Here is a 15,890-nt window from a genome sequence, read left to right on the forward strand (position 1 = left end):
CCTAGTTGCCGTTATTGAAACCTTGGCAGGACGAATCCCATGACTGGAGTGTGGCTATCAATGGCTACAGGCTGTTCAGAAGCGACAGGTGAGGAAGGATGGGTGGAGGCATTGCCCTTTACATCAAGAAATGGAGAGAGTGTGAAGAGCTCTGAAGAATAGCCATGAGCGGGTTGAAAGCCTACGGGGAGGAATAAGATTCTGAGGCAATAAAGGGAACCTTGTGGTTGGTGTCTACCACAGGCCACCTGATCTAGGGGAGCCTATTGATGAAGCCTTTTTACTCTAGCTACAGGAGGCATCGCACTCGCAGGCTCTCATCCTGCTGAGGGACCTCAACCATGTCACCATCTGCTGGAAGAGTAGCACAGCAAGCTGTAGGCAATCCAGGAGGCTCCTGGAGTGCATTGAAGATAACTTCTTAAGCCAGGTAATAGGCAGCCCAGCAGAGGGGATGCAATACTGGCCCTGAGGGTCACCAAGGCAAGTGAGCTAATTGGTGAGATGAAGACTGGAGGCAGCCTAGGCTGCGGTGATCATGCACTAGTAGAGTGCGCAGTTCTGACAGACATGGGTCCGGGGAAGAGTAAAGTCAGGACCCTAAATTTTAGGAAAGCAAACTTCCAGCTCTTTGAGGAGCTGGTCAATAGGACCCTCTGGGAAAGTGCCCTCAGGGACAAGGGAGCAGAACAGAGCTGGCAGATCTTTAAGGAAGCTTATCTGAGTGTGCAAGAGCTCTCGATCCCCAGGTGTAAGAAATCAGGAAAGGAAGGCAAGAGACCAGCACGGCTGAGTCAAGACCTGCTGGTCAAACTAAAGGTCAAGGAAGAGATGCACAGGCAGTGGCAGCAGGGACAGGTGTCCTGGAAAGAGGGTAGGGACGCTGCCCAGTTGTGTAGGGATGGGGTCAGGAAGGCCAAGGCTGTGGCTGGAGCTGAACTTGGGAAGGGACACAGAGAATAATAAGAAGGGCTTCAACAGGTATGTCACCCAGAAAAGGAAGGTCAATGAATGTGTACCCACACACCCCCCCGCCCCGATGAGCAAGACTGGCAAATTGGTAACAAGGGACAAGGAGAAGGCTGAGGTACTCAACAACTTTTTTGCCTCAGTGGCATACCTGGCAACCTTTCTCACCACACCTCTCAAGTGGATGGAGTGTAAGGCAGGAACTGGGTGAGAAAAGTCCCTGCCACAGTAAGAGAAGACCATGTTCGTGAGCACCTGAGGAACCTGAACATAAAGAAGTCTATGGGACCTGATGAGATGCAGCTCAGAGTCCTGAGGGAACTGGCTGATGTAGTTGCCAAGCCACTTTCCAAGTCCCTGGTGACTGGAGAAAGGGAAACGTTGAACCCATTTTTAAAAAGGGCAGAAAGGAGGACCCTGGGAACTACAGACCTGTCAGCCTCAGCTCTGTGTCTGGGAAGACCATGGAACAGATCCTCTTAGAAGCTATGCTAAGGCACGTGGAGGACAGGGAGGTGATTTGAGACAGCCAGCATGGCTTCACCAAGGGCAAGTCCTGCCTGACCAGCCTTGTGGCCTTCTATGATGGAGTGACTACATCAGTGGACAAGGGAAGAGCTATAGATGTCATCTACGTGGACTTCTCTAAGGCCTTTGACATGGTCCCCCACAACATCCTTCTTTCTAAATTGGAGAGTTATGGATTTGATGGGTGGACTGTTTGGTGGATGAGGAATTGGTTGGATGGTCACATCCAGAGCATAGTGGTCAATGGCTCAATGTCTAGATGGAGATCTGTGACAAGTGGCATCCCTCAGGGTTCCGTATTGGGACCAGTACTGTTCAATGTCTTCATCAATGACATAGTGGGATCGAGTGCTCCCTCAGCAAGTTTGCCAACGACACCAAGCTGAGTGGTGTGGTTCACACGCTGGAGGGATGAGATGCCATCCAGAGGGACCTGGACAGGCTGTTGAGGTGGGCCCGTGTGAACCTCATGAGGTTAAACAAGGCCAAGTCCAGGGTCCTGCCCCTGGGTCATGGCAACCACCAGTATCAATACAGGCTGGGGGATGAAGGGGGTGAGAGTAGCCTTGCCAAGAAGGACATGGGGGTACTGGTGGATGAAAAGCTGGACGTGAGCTGGCAATGTGTGCTTCCAGCCCAGAAAGCCAACCATATCCTGGGCTGCATCAGAAGCATCATGGCCAGCAGGTCGAGGGAGGTGATTCTGCCCCTCTACTCCACTCTTGTGAGACCCCACCTGGAGTACTGCATCCTGCTCTGGAGCCCCCACCACAGGAAATGCATGGACCTGTTGTAGGGCCACGAAGATGATCAGAGTGCTGGACCACCTCTCCTTTGAAGACAGGCTGAGAGAGTTGTTGTTCAGCCTGGAGAAGACCTTATAGCAGCTTTCCAGTACTTAAAGGGGACTTACAAGAAAGATGGGGACAAACTTTTTAACAGGGCCTGTTGCGATAAGACAAGGGTTAATGATTTTAAACTACAAGAGGGTAGATTTAGACTAGATAAAAGGAAGAAATGTTTTACAATGAGGGTGGTGAAACACTGGAACAGGTTGCCCAGAGAGGAGGTAGATGCACCATCCCTGGAAACACTCAAGGCCAGGTTGGATGGGCCTCTGAGCAACCTGATCTAGTTGAAGATATCCCTGCTCATTGCGGGGGGCGGTTGGGCTAGATGGCCTTTAAAGGTCCCTTCCAACCCAACCTATTCTATGATTCTATATTAAATGAATAAACTTGATCAACCTCAAACCTAGCAGGTCCGTAGCTCTTATTGGCAATAGTATCATGGAATAAATCAAGATTGGCTGGGATCCTGAGTAAGTCAAGTGGTCTTATTTTAAACAGAACAGACCAGATTTTTAGTTAGGGTTGCTTGTAAATAATGCACACACTGCAAATGTGGGAAGGAAAACAACATCGTGATCTCTGCCCCCTCCTAAAATTACACGTGTCCTCTGAAAAGTAAGTTTACTTTCCCCTCCATTTTCAGAAAGCTTAAGGATGTCCTTGTCCTTCCAAGATTGTCAGTCCTGTTGTGATTTTTTTTTTCATAAGTACTTAATATGACCATCTCAATTTCAGAAGGGAGATGGCATAGTATTGATTCTGTCCTGATCACTTTTTAATTAGTTTGATAGCAATTCTTTTTTTCAGTCCATTCATTTGACCAATGTCTTGGCATCGAGTTCTCACTGGTGGCTTTTCAATGCAGTGCCAAACAAATGAGAGTCTGTAATATCAGGACTTCTGGGAATCAATTTAACGTGGCTCGTGTTTGAAGTCAAAGGGCACTGTACCTCTGACTTAAAAAGGAGTGCTGTAAGGTCAACAGAGCTACTGGAATTTTCCCTGTAAAAGTAGAGGAGTGACATACTTTTGAATACAGCATGGAATTTTATTTCCTTCTACAAGTCCTCTATATCAGGATGACAGTCTGATGGAGAGTTTATTAAAAGGGAACTATCATGTTATCCAGCCACTTATACATGTTAGCAGCTTTAAAATTAATAATGCCTACTACAGAAAAAGACCTGGGCTTTACTGAGTGGACTCAGCTTTGTACTCGTTTTTCACAGAAAATAAAATCCTTAGCTGTAAAAAAAAAAAAGTTGGAAGGGCCTACAGTGTGCTCTAATCTTCTGTTTGTATCCCTACTCCTAAGTGTGAAATTGAGGGGTATTTAGTACAAGGTCATCCTGTGGTGGTTATACCATCTTTTAGAAGAATGATAAAGCTTGTACATGCCTGGTGCTTCCAAATGACACTGTAATGCAACCAAAGCTGACTATGCTGTCTTTGAGAGCCTCACTTAGACTGTGTTAGGACATACTGGTCTCTATCACCTAAGTTATTTTAGCTTCCTCCTTCTAGTTAGGAAACCTTACCCTGTGGATAGATATTGCTTGACCGTTCACCTTAGGTTTGTAAACACCTTCCTCAAACGCTGGTTGCTAACTGCATCAGGTTTCTGAATATACAGCTAGACCAGGATTCTAATGACACATGACATGCTGCTTGCCTCATTTCCTTGTGCCTGAGCCTCTCCTTTTGCTCCTACCCTCTTTTGTGTTGTCTCATCTCTTTCCAAGTGATACCCTTACCATGGATTAGTTGTGCTGTTGATGGTAAGATTGCCATGAAGTATGTTGAAGCCTGAAGCACCACCTCTTCTGAGTTTGAGGATTCCAATGACTTTCTTTTTTTTGCTACCTGCACATAGAGGAAGTGTCAGATAAGACTGCTTGAAATGTCCCTGAGCACAATGGTTCCAAAAAGCTTTTGTTCTTATCTATCAAATATGACAAGACCCATGAGTCAGAGCTAGTTGTTCTTCTACATCTTGCATGAAAAATATGTTCAGGAATTGAAAATGTACTACTTTTCCATCACCAAAACCCATACAGAGTCTGTTGCTCCACAAAGTTGTGTGTATGGAGGCTTAACAGTCTTGCCTCAACATATTTATGTTAAAAAGAAACACTTGGGCACTGAGAACTTATATTCATGGCTTTTTATCCTATCTGGAATACATAGCTTTTGTGCCACTAATCTCTTAAGACACAGATCTGTTCTGGTTCTAGTTGGTTAAGAAAAGTTAAAATTACCGAGAATGCTGATCGTGCAGAGACTGGCTAGACAAAAGGTCTGTTTGCATTTTTCCAGTTTTTCAAGGGAACATGTTTTTCTTGTGGTACTTATAGATACAGTGAAAACAGGACACATGCAGATGATTATATCTTCTTGCTCTCAAGGAACCTTGAGGCATACAGATTCCTCGGAGAACTTGGCAATTTAAAATGGACAGACATGTACGCAAAACAGACATTACCTATTTAGTGTTTTCGGCTGAAATAGACATTCCACTAACATTAGTCATTTTCATGATTTTTTTTTTTTCCAGGGAAGTAACAGTACAAAAAGATGTCATAGTCTTTTGTGTTCATTCAATCTTTTATTACTTTTGTGTCAATTTTGTTTCATTTACTGATGCTGGCACTGGATGCTCAATTTGTGATGTACTCATTGTATAAAAATCTCAGCTCTGTGGTGAAAGGCCTTGAAATTGAGCTTTTGATGGTAGATTAAAATAAAACATGCTCTTAATGAATGTACAGTTCAGTTCTTAAGACTAGATGAGACGGGTTTTCCTTCATTGTAGGTGGCACCCATTAACATCTGTATTTTCTTAGGAGAGAAGAGCCATATAAGTTCGGCAAATTGACACAAGGAATTCTTGTTGAGTTGTGATGATAAAAAAAAAACAAAACTTTTAGATTTATTTTTGAGTTATGGGTCCTTTGAAAATAAGTTATCAGTATTCATTGCTGTTATCAATAATGAATATGCAGGTTGCTTTTCCAGAAGATACATGTCTAGGTTGCCCTTCTAGTTTTGTACAAGTTCATGTTCATTTTCCTTGAAAGAATGAACAAGTGCAAATAAGCAACCTGATACTTGTATATGGAGGGAGATACATGTTGTCATAGTCTTCAGACAGTTGTGGTTTTCTGTATAGGTTTATCTTTTTTGCTGTCAGTACATTGGAGGACTTCTAGTAAGTGGGAGAAATTCCCGCTGCATTTTGTGAGTTTGTATGAACTGGTGGTAAATTGCTAACAGCTGGCTTTCAAGATCTCTCTAGATTAGACATTCCTATCTTTTGGCTGCCATGGTATCCAAGTACCTTTGTCAGTGATACTTCTCTTCATAGTCCTGTGCTTTCTTCTTTTTCAGGATCAACCCCCCACACTTTGCTTCTGATTTTGGTTAGTTTGTTGGGTTGTTTTCTTTTTTTTATACTATGGGCTTCATATTTGCACAGTAGAAATAAGCTGCCTGACTAAGAAGCACTGCAAGGAGTGAGGTACTACTTTAAAAGTTACAACCTTGACAACATTCTAAATCCTCATGGAACAGTTTTCAAAATCAACTTGGCAAACTTTCTTTCTTGGGTAATTTTTATTAATGAGTGCAATGTATGTGCAGGCGACATTTTCCATCCTTGAATGGGTGACCACAGCAATTTCTCTTTCCAAAGTGAGGTCAGGTAGTACGTTTAACTGATGTTGGTGATACATTAGCATCAGCGCATTCTGTATTGGAAAAAATAACTAGCCTTAAAACAAGGTAAAAACACGTTGACTCTAAAAGACAATCTCATTATGCAGCAGTAATAACACAAACGAATGCCACTGTTAAACCCTAGCATAAATCGCTAGTTTGTGCTGATCTTGGAGACCTTGAAATCCTATCTGATTTGTTATTTGAGTCCATAGCTGTTCAGAAACAGCTTTGTGCTTGCTTTGTAATTGCTCTTTATCAGGCAATTGCTTCCATTTCATAACTGCGGAGTTGGTTGTAGATGCTGGCTTTAAGCTTACAAATGATCAGCAATTTGACATTTGACATTAAGTGGTTGACCTTTAGTGGGTAAGAGGAAAAGCTACTAATTCTAGTGTTTACAGCACTGATTTTAGTGTGATATTGCTTCTCTCCATCTAACTTGCATCTTCAACCATTGTTGTAATTTTTTTTTGAGTTTAAAAGCAAACTGCTAAAGCACACAAGCTTCAATGCTATGTTTTGCACTGTGGGTAATCCTTTTCTTTTGTTACAACTCTTTAGTCCCTAAAATAACATGCAAGCCTCTGTTAAAACATAGGATCTCTAATCTTTGCCTTTCTTACTGCGATTTTTCTAGGGGTACAAGCCTGTCTACGAACCGCAGTACGAGAACAAGAAGAGAAGTATGAAATCCAAGGTGGCCCACAGAGAGGCCGGCTCAACAGAGAACAGCTGGTGGGTTTTATTGCTTGAGACAGATTATCTTAATGACCTTTGGTTCACGCATTTTTGCCCTTTGCCACATGTGCAGGTGTAGTGGATGTAAAATTTTAATGTGGTCTTGTACAGAAATTTGATTATGTGCAAGGTGATCGAAAGAACTGCGAACACCCATAAAGCTGTCATTTTTCTCTATTAGTGGATATGTTGCTATAACCTTGTCAGAGGGAATGCTGTATTACATTCATGGAAGAAGCTGTATGCGACAGGAAGTGATGCTGCTTTGGTCTTCTCTGCTCAGCTTTAGAAGCTAGTTGAAACTATCTGAAAGTGTGAAAGAAAAATGGTTTTATTTCTTCTTGTTTCCATATAGTGGCACTCATATTTATCTGGGTTAATTTCTGGTTACTTTCTAGATTGCACTGGAGAAGTTCATTAAATGTATTGTAACAGTAGCTGTAGATGTTCCTAGCTCATAGTTAAACCCTCTTGCTCTGGGAAATACCTAAACATAAGCAAGAATTTACCATGTAAGCAAGCTTTTCTTGATTGTATCCTTACACTGAGGACCTTAAATATTAAGTTATTGTTCTAATTTCCAGTGTTGGTTATTTTAAATTGTATTTTTTTGTAGGCACAGATTGTTCCTTTTCACTTTTCCTGTGTGCTCAGTTGCGAAGTCCTGTATTTATACGTTTGGTTTTTTTTCTTCCATTTAGCTACCAAAGTTGTTTGATGGATGCTACTTCTATTTTTTGGGATCTTTCAACCGTCACAAGAAGAGTGATCTTGTGGAGTTGGTCAAAGCAGCAGGAGGACAAATTCTGGCTAGGCAGCCAAAACCAGACAGTGATGTGACGCAGACAATCAACACGGTGGCTTACCATGCAGAATCTACTTCTGACCAGAGATTTTGCACTCAGTATGTAATCTATGATGTGTCTTCTAAATTCAAGCCAGAGAAAATTCGTCAGGGCAAAGTCTGGATGGCCCCCTCTAGCTGGCTCATAGACTGTGTGATGTCATTTCAGCTCCTGCCTGTGAAATGAATACCAGTGTCTCATGAGCTAGGCTTTAAAATGTGGTGAATCTTGAGCAGGTTGGAGCACTCTGGTAAACACTGGTCTGAAGCTATGATTTATGTTTTGCACTTAGGAATACAGGAGAGCTTCGACCATTTAAATGAGTGACTGAGATCACTGAGATGCTGAAATAAATGAACTTACAATGGAGGAGAGAGATAAATATACTGCATTGAAAAATGTGCCTTGGGTTATTTAGAATGCTTTATTTTTGGTTTTAACTTGACTGTAATAATCACTGACATTTTGTAACTAAGATTTTGCAAAACAAAACCTTTTTCATTCTTGATTTAAACCAGCCCTTTCTGGGTGATAGAGTATGATCCTATTTTTTTTGTGTTTGATATCCATTGACAAGGATCTACTGTATGTGTCAAGATTTCCCAGCCAGGCCAGAATTTGTATTTTTAAAAAAAAAGGACTCCGTGGTTTTCAATATAGTCGCTTGCCTGTGTAGACATTTCTTCTGTCAGATGACGTGTGATGTTTCTTATAACTTTTTATGACTGAATTTTGCAGGAAATTCTTGGCATGGGATAACCCTTGTAGAAGTTAGAGTAGAACTAATGGCCTGAATGCCTTTGAAAGTAGACAATTTTGAAAAGACTATCTTTAAAAATCTCAATCCAAAATTCCTTATTTGTAGCAAGAGTAATGCTTTATTCACTTCTGTGCTTTCATGCTTGTGAATGTGTAACTCAAATTTGATTCTATTTTCTGAAGGTTTTTAAGTATCAGGATCCTTATTAAATTATTATAATAAATATTTCTGTAAGTATGGATGTTTGCTATCATGGTTACTTTAATTAAAAATCTAATGATCTCAAAAGAATTATGCCTCACTTTGCACAATTGTACTTAAACTTAGCTGGCTACACTGGAGCAATATTTGATTCTTTCATATTTGTTACAATATTTCTTATAATTGAGCATAAGTTATTGTCAGAATCTTAATTCTTCCCTCTGTGCTCTTATGTAATCGTCCCTCTGTGCTCTTATGTAATGTGTTGCATTTTTTGTGTTGCCTTAGTTTGCAAATTCATAATTGAAAAATGGTGTCTCATAATAATAGGCAATGAGAATGATGGTTGTGGGATAAAACAAAGTTTCTTGTGTTTGCTTTTGTATTGCTTGTAATAATAAAACTTTTGGTGCCAGTAGGTTTGGAGTATCTTATTGCATGAGTTTAGCTGCAGAATAAGTACATAGTCCATATGGATCTCAACAGGCAAATGGAAATGTAAGTACTTTTCTGTGAACTTGATACAGCTGTGAAGATAGCATATCCATCTGCAAGAGCAGCTCTTCAGTGCAAGAGAGTTGTTTTCTGTAACCATTGCCACTGGAGATACTATGCCAATTTTCAATATGCGCTACAGAACTCTAAAAAGGGTATAACTCTAGAACTATACACTTCAGGTGTAACAGGTATGGTTTTCAGTAGCATCTACTAGACTTCAGTAGCTGGAGTATCTTGATCTATCACTTAAGCTAGACTGAATCATTGCTCTTCACTAAATGCGGTTTTCAAGTACTTGCATGTTTGTGTGAACGAGCAAAAATGCAAGGGTCATTAATAAATGGAACAACCCATGGGATGAATGTGTTTTGGGTTTTTGTGCAGATAAACACTGGCAGCAAATAAGGCACTGAGTCGATACCGCATGGACTTGGTCATTTATTTTAACAATTGTAGCACATTTTCACTTGGCATTTCATAGCACATCAATATAGCTAATGCGGTATTCTTTGCAGAAGTAGCAGTGAATCTCTGCAAAATTCTTAAAAACTGAGCTTTTCTGCTGTGTACCAGGAAGAAATTTGGCCCATCAGTAGTCAGTTCTATGTCCTAAAGTAGAGGCAGCAGATATACAGTTTTAGAGAGCCATTGTTCTTTGGCAGCTGAAAAGAAACTGTTAGAAAATTGCCATGATTTTTTTTTACTTTTTTTTTTTTTTTAAGCCCCATTCTGAACTCTTCCTAGGGTCTTGCTCCATCGAATCAAACGTTTTAAAGCAGAGTTACTATCAAATCACCTTAAGAATCCCTCCATATCATACTGAGGAGTGATCCTTACTTACTTCTCATTGAAGTGTACTCAAGATTAACTCTGGCCTGTCTCCTTCAGGTCTCTTCAGGAATTCAGAGTTTGCACGTGGTCACCTTACATAGACTTACGCGCTTAAAGAGCCGCACAGCACTGCAGTGAGTAGGCTTTGATGCTGGAATTGTAGCAGGTGTCAAACACTACTGAAGCAATAGGTAAGTACACAAAAGCTAGAGGTCAGTGACACAGACCCTGCCTAATTCAGTCTTGCTAATCATTAAAAGCACCTGATAACACATTTCTAAAAAAAGTCTTATCGTAAGGATAAATCAAGTTCCTTAATCCCTTGGGTGGATTTTTGCTCACGAAAGCAAGTTTATAAAATCATGAGGCGTGTGGCAAAGGGTGCGTAGGGATCATTTCTCACTGTCTTCTAGTCCAGAAACAAGGGTGCACTAAAGGAAGCTAGTAGGAGGCAGGCTCAAAATAGGAGATGTATTTCATGCAGTGTGAGTAGACTTGTGGCACTGACAGCTGTAGCCTGTTTTGGGTGCTGTGTATTTTGGCATAGTCTGAAGCAGGGAGTAGCTCAAAGAAAATCTGATGAAGGTTAGTAAAGAACCTTAGCTATAACATGGATTTACATTAGTATTCTCTTGTTAAAGTGTATATACTTAATGTCCATTGATGATTGGGGCATTTGAAGAGGTAAGAGCCCAAGACTTGCCATCTGGATTATAGATGTTTTTATTATTCTTGAATTTATACCTCAAAAATGCTGTGAATCTCAGAATGGCTAATGATTTTCAGGCAGCTTCCCTTGAAATTTATCTATTTATCTTGTTATGAATTATTTCATATGGGACACCTGATAACACTTTCAGTAGCAATGTCTGGCATTCAGGTTGTGGTCTAAGGGAGAATATATGAAGTCTGGCCAGTTTGTTGTGTTGGGGGCGGTGGTGTGTGTTGGGTTTGGTTTCTGTGTGTGCGTATTGAAGTGAAAGATACTCAAGAGTATGGAGGTAGCTTTCCTGCATCACTGTCCTGAGTAGGTCCAGGGGAATATAGTCACAGACTAGCTCAGACTTTTGGCAGTTTTTACCTCTGTTTGGTTACTTGTTTTCAAAGATCTCATAGGTTTTTCTTATCTCTAAAGTATCAACAGTTCTCTTTGGACTTTGTTCCTCCAGCTATAAAATAAAATCTGTTCTCTGTTGCTGAACATTGAGGATTCATTTGTTATTTTGAGATACTCGGAAGTGACTTGTCTGAGGTAGAAGCGAGTGGCCCAAAAAAAGAACTTGCGAGAGCAACTCAGGAGAGCTAGATGTTGCATTATTTCTGCAAATGTTCTAAGGAAATGGCAAGCAAACGAGTAATACCAAACAGTGGTAGCTGCTTGTGGTCTTGAAATAGAATGGGCACGTCTGGGTGTCCTCAGGCTCTGATGTCTTGCAGTCCTCTTCCTAATGAACAGCAAACATGGGAGGGTCCGGTCTTGCGTCTCTCTAATAACAAAGGTGTCAGCAAGTGTTTGACCCAACTGGCTTCTACTCAGCCCTCCGTTCGGCTTGAAGTAAAGCTCCTTTTTTACTGCTCTATCACAAGCGTCTGAGCTGAGCTATGCGGGACCCAGCACAAAGTTATTGGTGATCAGCCTGGGCAAGGCTCGCAGAAGGAGCGAGAGAGATTAAACAGAAATGATTCAAGGATGGGAATAATTCCAGGCAGGGAATTGAAGCTGGTTGTATTCCCTGCCTAAGTCCAGCATCATACTTAAGACCAAACTTAATCTGGAGCAGTTATTTTGTGCTGCAGTCTTCTAGCGGATCAGCACTTTGGCTAATGAAACTCACAAATCTGCTCAGGTCAAAGATGTCTGTGTGGAAGCCACAGACTGCTGTAAAACTACACATTGGTGCGTATTATTTGGGGAAAACATGTAAATGTAGGGATCATCTGGTCCCCCTGCCTCTGCTTTCTGTGCTGCTTCTGATTCATGTGGGCTAGCTTTACTGTCAGGGTGGTAGAGGGAAGGGGAAAAATCAGTTTATAGCCGCTCACGCTGTAGTACCAATAGAGCTTCTGGGCAGTACCATCTGTTCTGGCCTGTCTTGTGGACTGGCTGAACTGCCAGCAAAGTTTGGATAACGGCACCCTGGGGTCTTGTTGAGGACAGGTCTATGAAATATGGAAGAGCAAAGCTTTTCTTTTTTACTCTTCAAGCTATTTTGTACTTCAGTGCTGGAGGATCACCTATTTTTGGTCTTGGAAATGGGGTGAATTTGATGTCAGATTAATTGATATTAATCTGTTTGGCCCCCGTGTCCTTTTTCTGACTTTCTCCCATCCTTTAGAAGAAAAAACTGTTTGATGGAAAGGTTTGAATCTTTCTCTCTTATGTCAAAGTGGACCGCATTGTGTTGCAAAAGCCAACAAAGTAGGCTTAAATATCAATTTCAAAACTACAGAAAGAGGTCTTTGGACAGCCAGATAGTATTGGCTAGGAAATGGGCAGTAGTGTCTCGGATGGAACAAATGAAGATTCAGCTGTTTTTAATAGCAGTGCAGCATGTTCTGTCTTTCCAGACTTGTTTGATTTAAATTAACGGTAGTTTAACTAGTGTTAAATTGCCCTTAAAAGCAGAAGAACATTTTGTATGTAATCAGATGGGGGAAGGGGAGGAAGATTCCCACCTTTCTTTTTTTTTTTTTTTTTTTTTTCCTTTATGCTGAAGATGCATTTTCTGTGCTTCAATTTAATTCCTGGCAGGAGGTCTGGTCTGATGAAGTAGCAGAGAAACATCAGCTCCTGCTGCGTGTTTGAGACACCGGTGTCATTCAGCGAGTGGAGATGCTAAGGCAGTGACAGGCGAGGGGATGGCTGGTACCCGTGGTTTTGTTATGCAGCAGGGGTTGCGATGTCTTGCTCCGGTGGCTGTTGGAAGCGTCGTGCACCGCAGCTGGGAGAAGTGAACCGTGCAGTGCCACGGTTTGCTGCATTACAGTATCTGCCCTGGATGTCCAAGTGTGTTTAAGAAGCAGAGAGGTTTCTTCCCTGATGGGCACAGCTGTAAACCACAGCAGCCCTTTCTCAGGTCTGAGTTTACTTTGGGGCTATGTCTATTCGGTTGCAGCCAGCATGCTGAAGAGCAGTGCTGTGCCATGACGAGTGCTGTGCAAGCACGCACAGTGCTTCCCATCACAAGCTAAACAGATACATGGTGAGAAAGGAGTTAAAAATATGTATAAAAAATGGGACGTGCAGCGACAGCTAAACTGGCTGGCTTGTTCAGCTTGCTGAACTGATAAAAAACTTATTCCTTCAGTTAGTGTGGGGTTGGGTTAGTTTCCTGCTAGTTTAGCAAACTGTACTAATTCTCAGAGAAGTCAAAGAAGTATTTGGTGGGAAGAGCAGGTGTGAGACTGCCTCTTTTGGCAGCACTCAGCTGGGGTTCAGTTGCAATATGAAGGCCTCTGAAGTGAGTTCTCTTACCCATTCGTGTACTCCACATTCCCCTGAGGGGGTCCCAGTCTCACTGCGGGGTTGGTACTGGGTGCTAGTGGCAGCCTGACTAGGGAAATGGTTCTCTCCAGCTCCTCTGGAAGGGTCAGCTTTGAACAGCTGGGAAACCCCAGATCAGCTATAGTTTGGGTCCAGCCAAAATTCATGGTCTGTAGCAAAACTTAACTTTTCTTCTGCATCATAAAAGATCTGGAAGAACATTTGAAAAAAAAAAAAAAAAAACAACAAAAAAACCAGAAGAAATTGGGAGCCTTTTAATTGAATTAAATATTAATATGGATAATGTAATCAATGCCGTATTGATTGCGTTAGCCACAATAATGTTTAATTCAATAAGTCTGCAGTGCTGGATCTTTTTCTTCCCCTGTATTTATTTTATGCTGTGCAGCAATGTAATGCCAGGCTACAATCCGGGTTGAACTCCTTCATGTGCCCTCGGGTTGACTGTATAAAGTCAGGGTCATCTGCATGGCTGATGCATCCCAGATTCAAAACAGCTACTCTTAGTGGCATGCATAGTTTTTAAAGCCCCCCGCACAAGCAATTGCTATTAATGTAAATGTTGCCCATGACCTCCACGTGCTTTGCTTCTGAATCCTGGGCCTGATGCAATGCTTCATTCCTGCGCTCACCAGTTGAGTCCCAGAAGCTGCGTGTGTCAAAATGGATTTTCTACCCTAAGCTCTCTAAGGTGCTTCTGAAGAGATGCCAGGTTCTGGTTTTAAACTCAGCCAAGCTTGAATGATTTTATTTGTGGTTGTAGGCTGAAGGTTTTTATTAAATTAAAATTCACAGTTTTGTTTAGCTGAAAAATTGGAGGCAGATGTTCTCCCCAGCTGAATCCACTCACAGTACAAGTTTTCTGGTCTCTGTTTTTTGCATGCTGTGTACCTGTTGAACCAAGGCGTGGTAAAAACATCTGGGAACAGCCTGGAATAAGCATTTGGGTTTTCCAGTGATCCCTTTTTGTGGACTCCTTCAAGAGTTTCCATGGACTATTGGCTTCTGGTTTTAGAAAACCTGCTTGATGAAATCGACCTTGACTCAACAATGAGAGAGGGAGAAACTGCTCACATGGAATTGGAAGTTCCTGTAGTCTGTGCAGTAGCATACATCTGTGGTTCAGAAGTGGGGTGTCCTGAGCTAGCTCAAGGCTTGTGAGCTACAGACTTGCTCTCCCACCCATCACAGGACACCAGACTTGCCCACGGAGCTGGGTGGAGGGACTTAGCCTACCCCACACCAGTGTAGGACACAACTGGTCCCACCCGCAAGGCAAGCTTTTACCAATCTCTGCGGATGCTGAGAATGCTCTCAGCAACAGGCAGAGAAAGTTGGGGGGGGGGAGGGGGGCGGGATTTGATTTGTTCTTGTTGCATTTCACCTGCATTTGTCAAATCCAAGGAAAATCCCATAACCTTGCTTTTATTTCCTCCTTACAGGGCCTCTGCGTTTCAGCATGATGCCTTATTAGCATGCAGGGAAGCAGGTAAGTCCTAACAGTTCCAGATACTGTTAGGACCTACCTGCAAAAGGGACAGGCATGGTGACCTCAGCGGTAGTCAGCTCTCAGTGGGGACCAGGTTTGGAGATAGCCATACATTTTCACTAGATTTTGAGCACCTGCAGTCAGGTACTTAAAACTGGATTTGGACTGCAAAGACAGATTTTGAGTGCAAAATGGAGCTCCAGGCTTTGAAGTTGAAGCCCCCAAATTAACGCACAAAGGAGTAAGTGATCAGATGCAGCAGCTCTTGCGTTAAGATGCTGTGGTTGTGGCACACGCCATTCAAAGGGCAAGTGCTAGAAGGGCCACAAGTCAGAAGGAACCACAGTTCCTACTGAAGGCCAAGCAAGGTAGTACTGGCTCTGGATCAATCTCCTGGATGGCACTGTAGTGATCTGTTAAATTGGAGATAGCACTTGCACTACAGGCATGAGCAAAGAAGTGACAGACCGTGAGCAGAAAAGGAGAGAAAAGTCTTCACAAATGCACAAAGGTGCAAAGTCCTCACTCACCTTGTCCCTGCAAACAGCATGCTGTAATCCAAGAAAGACAAAAAATGTGCACTGTGGTGAGTCAGGAGGAGAACTGACTCTGTGTTTAAGCAGACAATGCTCAAGATAGCAGAAGAGGGACATAGGTGGAAGATTGCTTAGCTCATGCTCATCCCAGGTGCTGTGCTGTTTGGCACGCTAGAGAAAGCCCCAAGGTCAGGAGATTGCAAAGGTATAAAGAATCTCATTCTGATCCCATTCAAGCTGCGAGCTGCTTTCCAGGTGGTGGTGTATGCCCAGTTGTACCTACAGTTAGCCTTCAAGGACTTCATAGTTGGCTGGAGGAAAGGTCAGAGATGATGACCAGAGACCTGAAGAGGTTTCATGGGGAGCTGTGAGGTGAACAAAGAACTGGGAGCTCCAGCACCCAGAGAGAGAGGGTTTTAGTC

The 15,890-nt window shown here is 42.4% G+C and overlaps 1 protein-coding gene across 1 annotated transcript in view; it reads left to right on the top strand.

Moving 5' to 3' along the window:
- The window catches only part of BARD1 (BRCA1 associated RING domain 1), a 57,483-nt gene extending 49,649 nt beyond the window's left edge, over nucleotides 1–7,834 (top strand). The window contains exons 12-13 of the mRNA XM_009887596.1: nucleotides 6,703–6,800; nucleotides 7,505–7,834. Coding sequence (XP_009885898.1) covers nucleotides 6,703–6,800; nucleotides 7,505–7,834 — 428 coding nt within the window. The remainder of the gene's footprint in view (nucleotides 1–6,702; nucleotides 6,801–7,504) is intronic.
- The last annotated feature ends 8,056 nt before the right edge of the window (nucleotides 7,835–15,890 follow it).

This window comes from Charadrius vociferus, unplaced genomic scaffold (genome assembly GCF_000708025.1).
Source record: "Charadrius vociferus isolate BGI_N301 unplaced genomic scaffold, ASM70802v2 scaffold136, whole genome shotgun sequence".
Classification (NCBI taxonomy): domain Eukaryota; kingdom Metazoa; phylum Chordata; class Aves; order Charadriiformes; family Charadriidae; genus Charadrius; species Charadrius vociferus.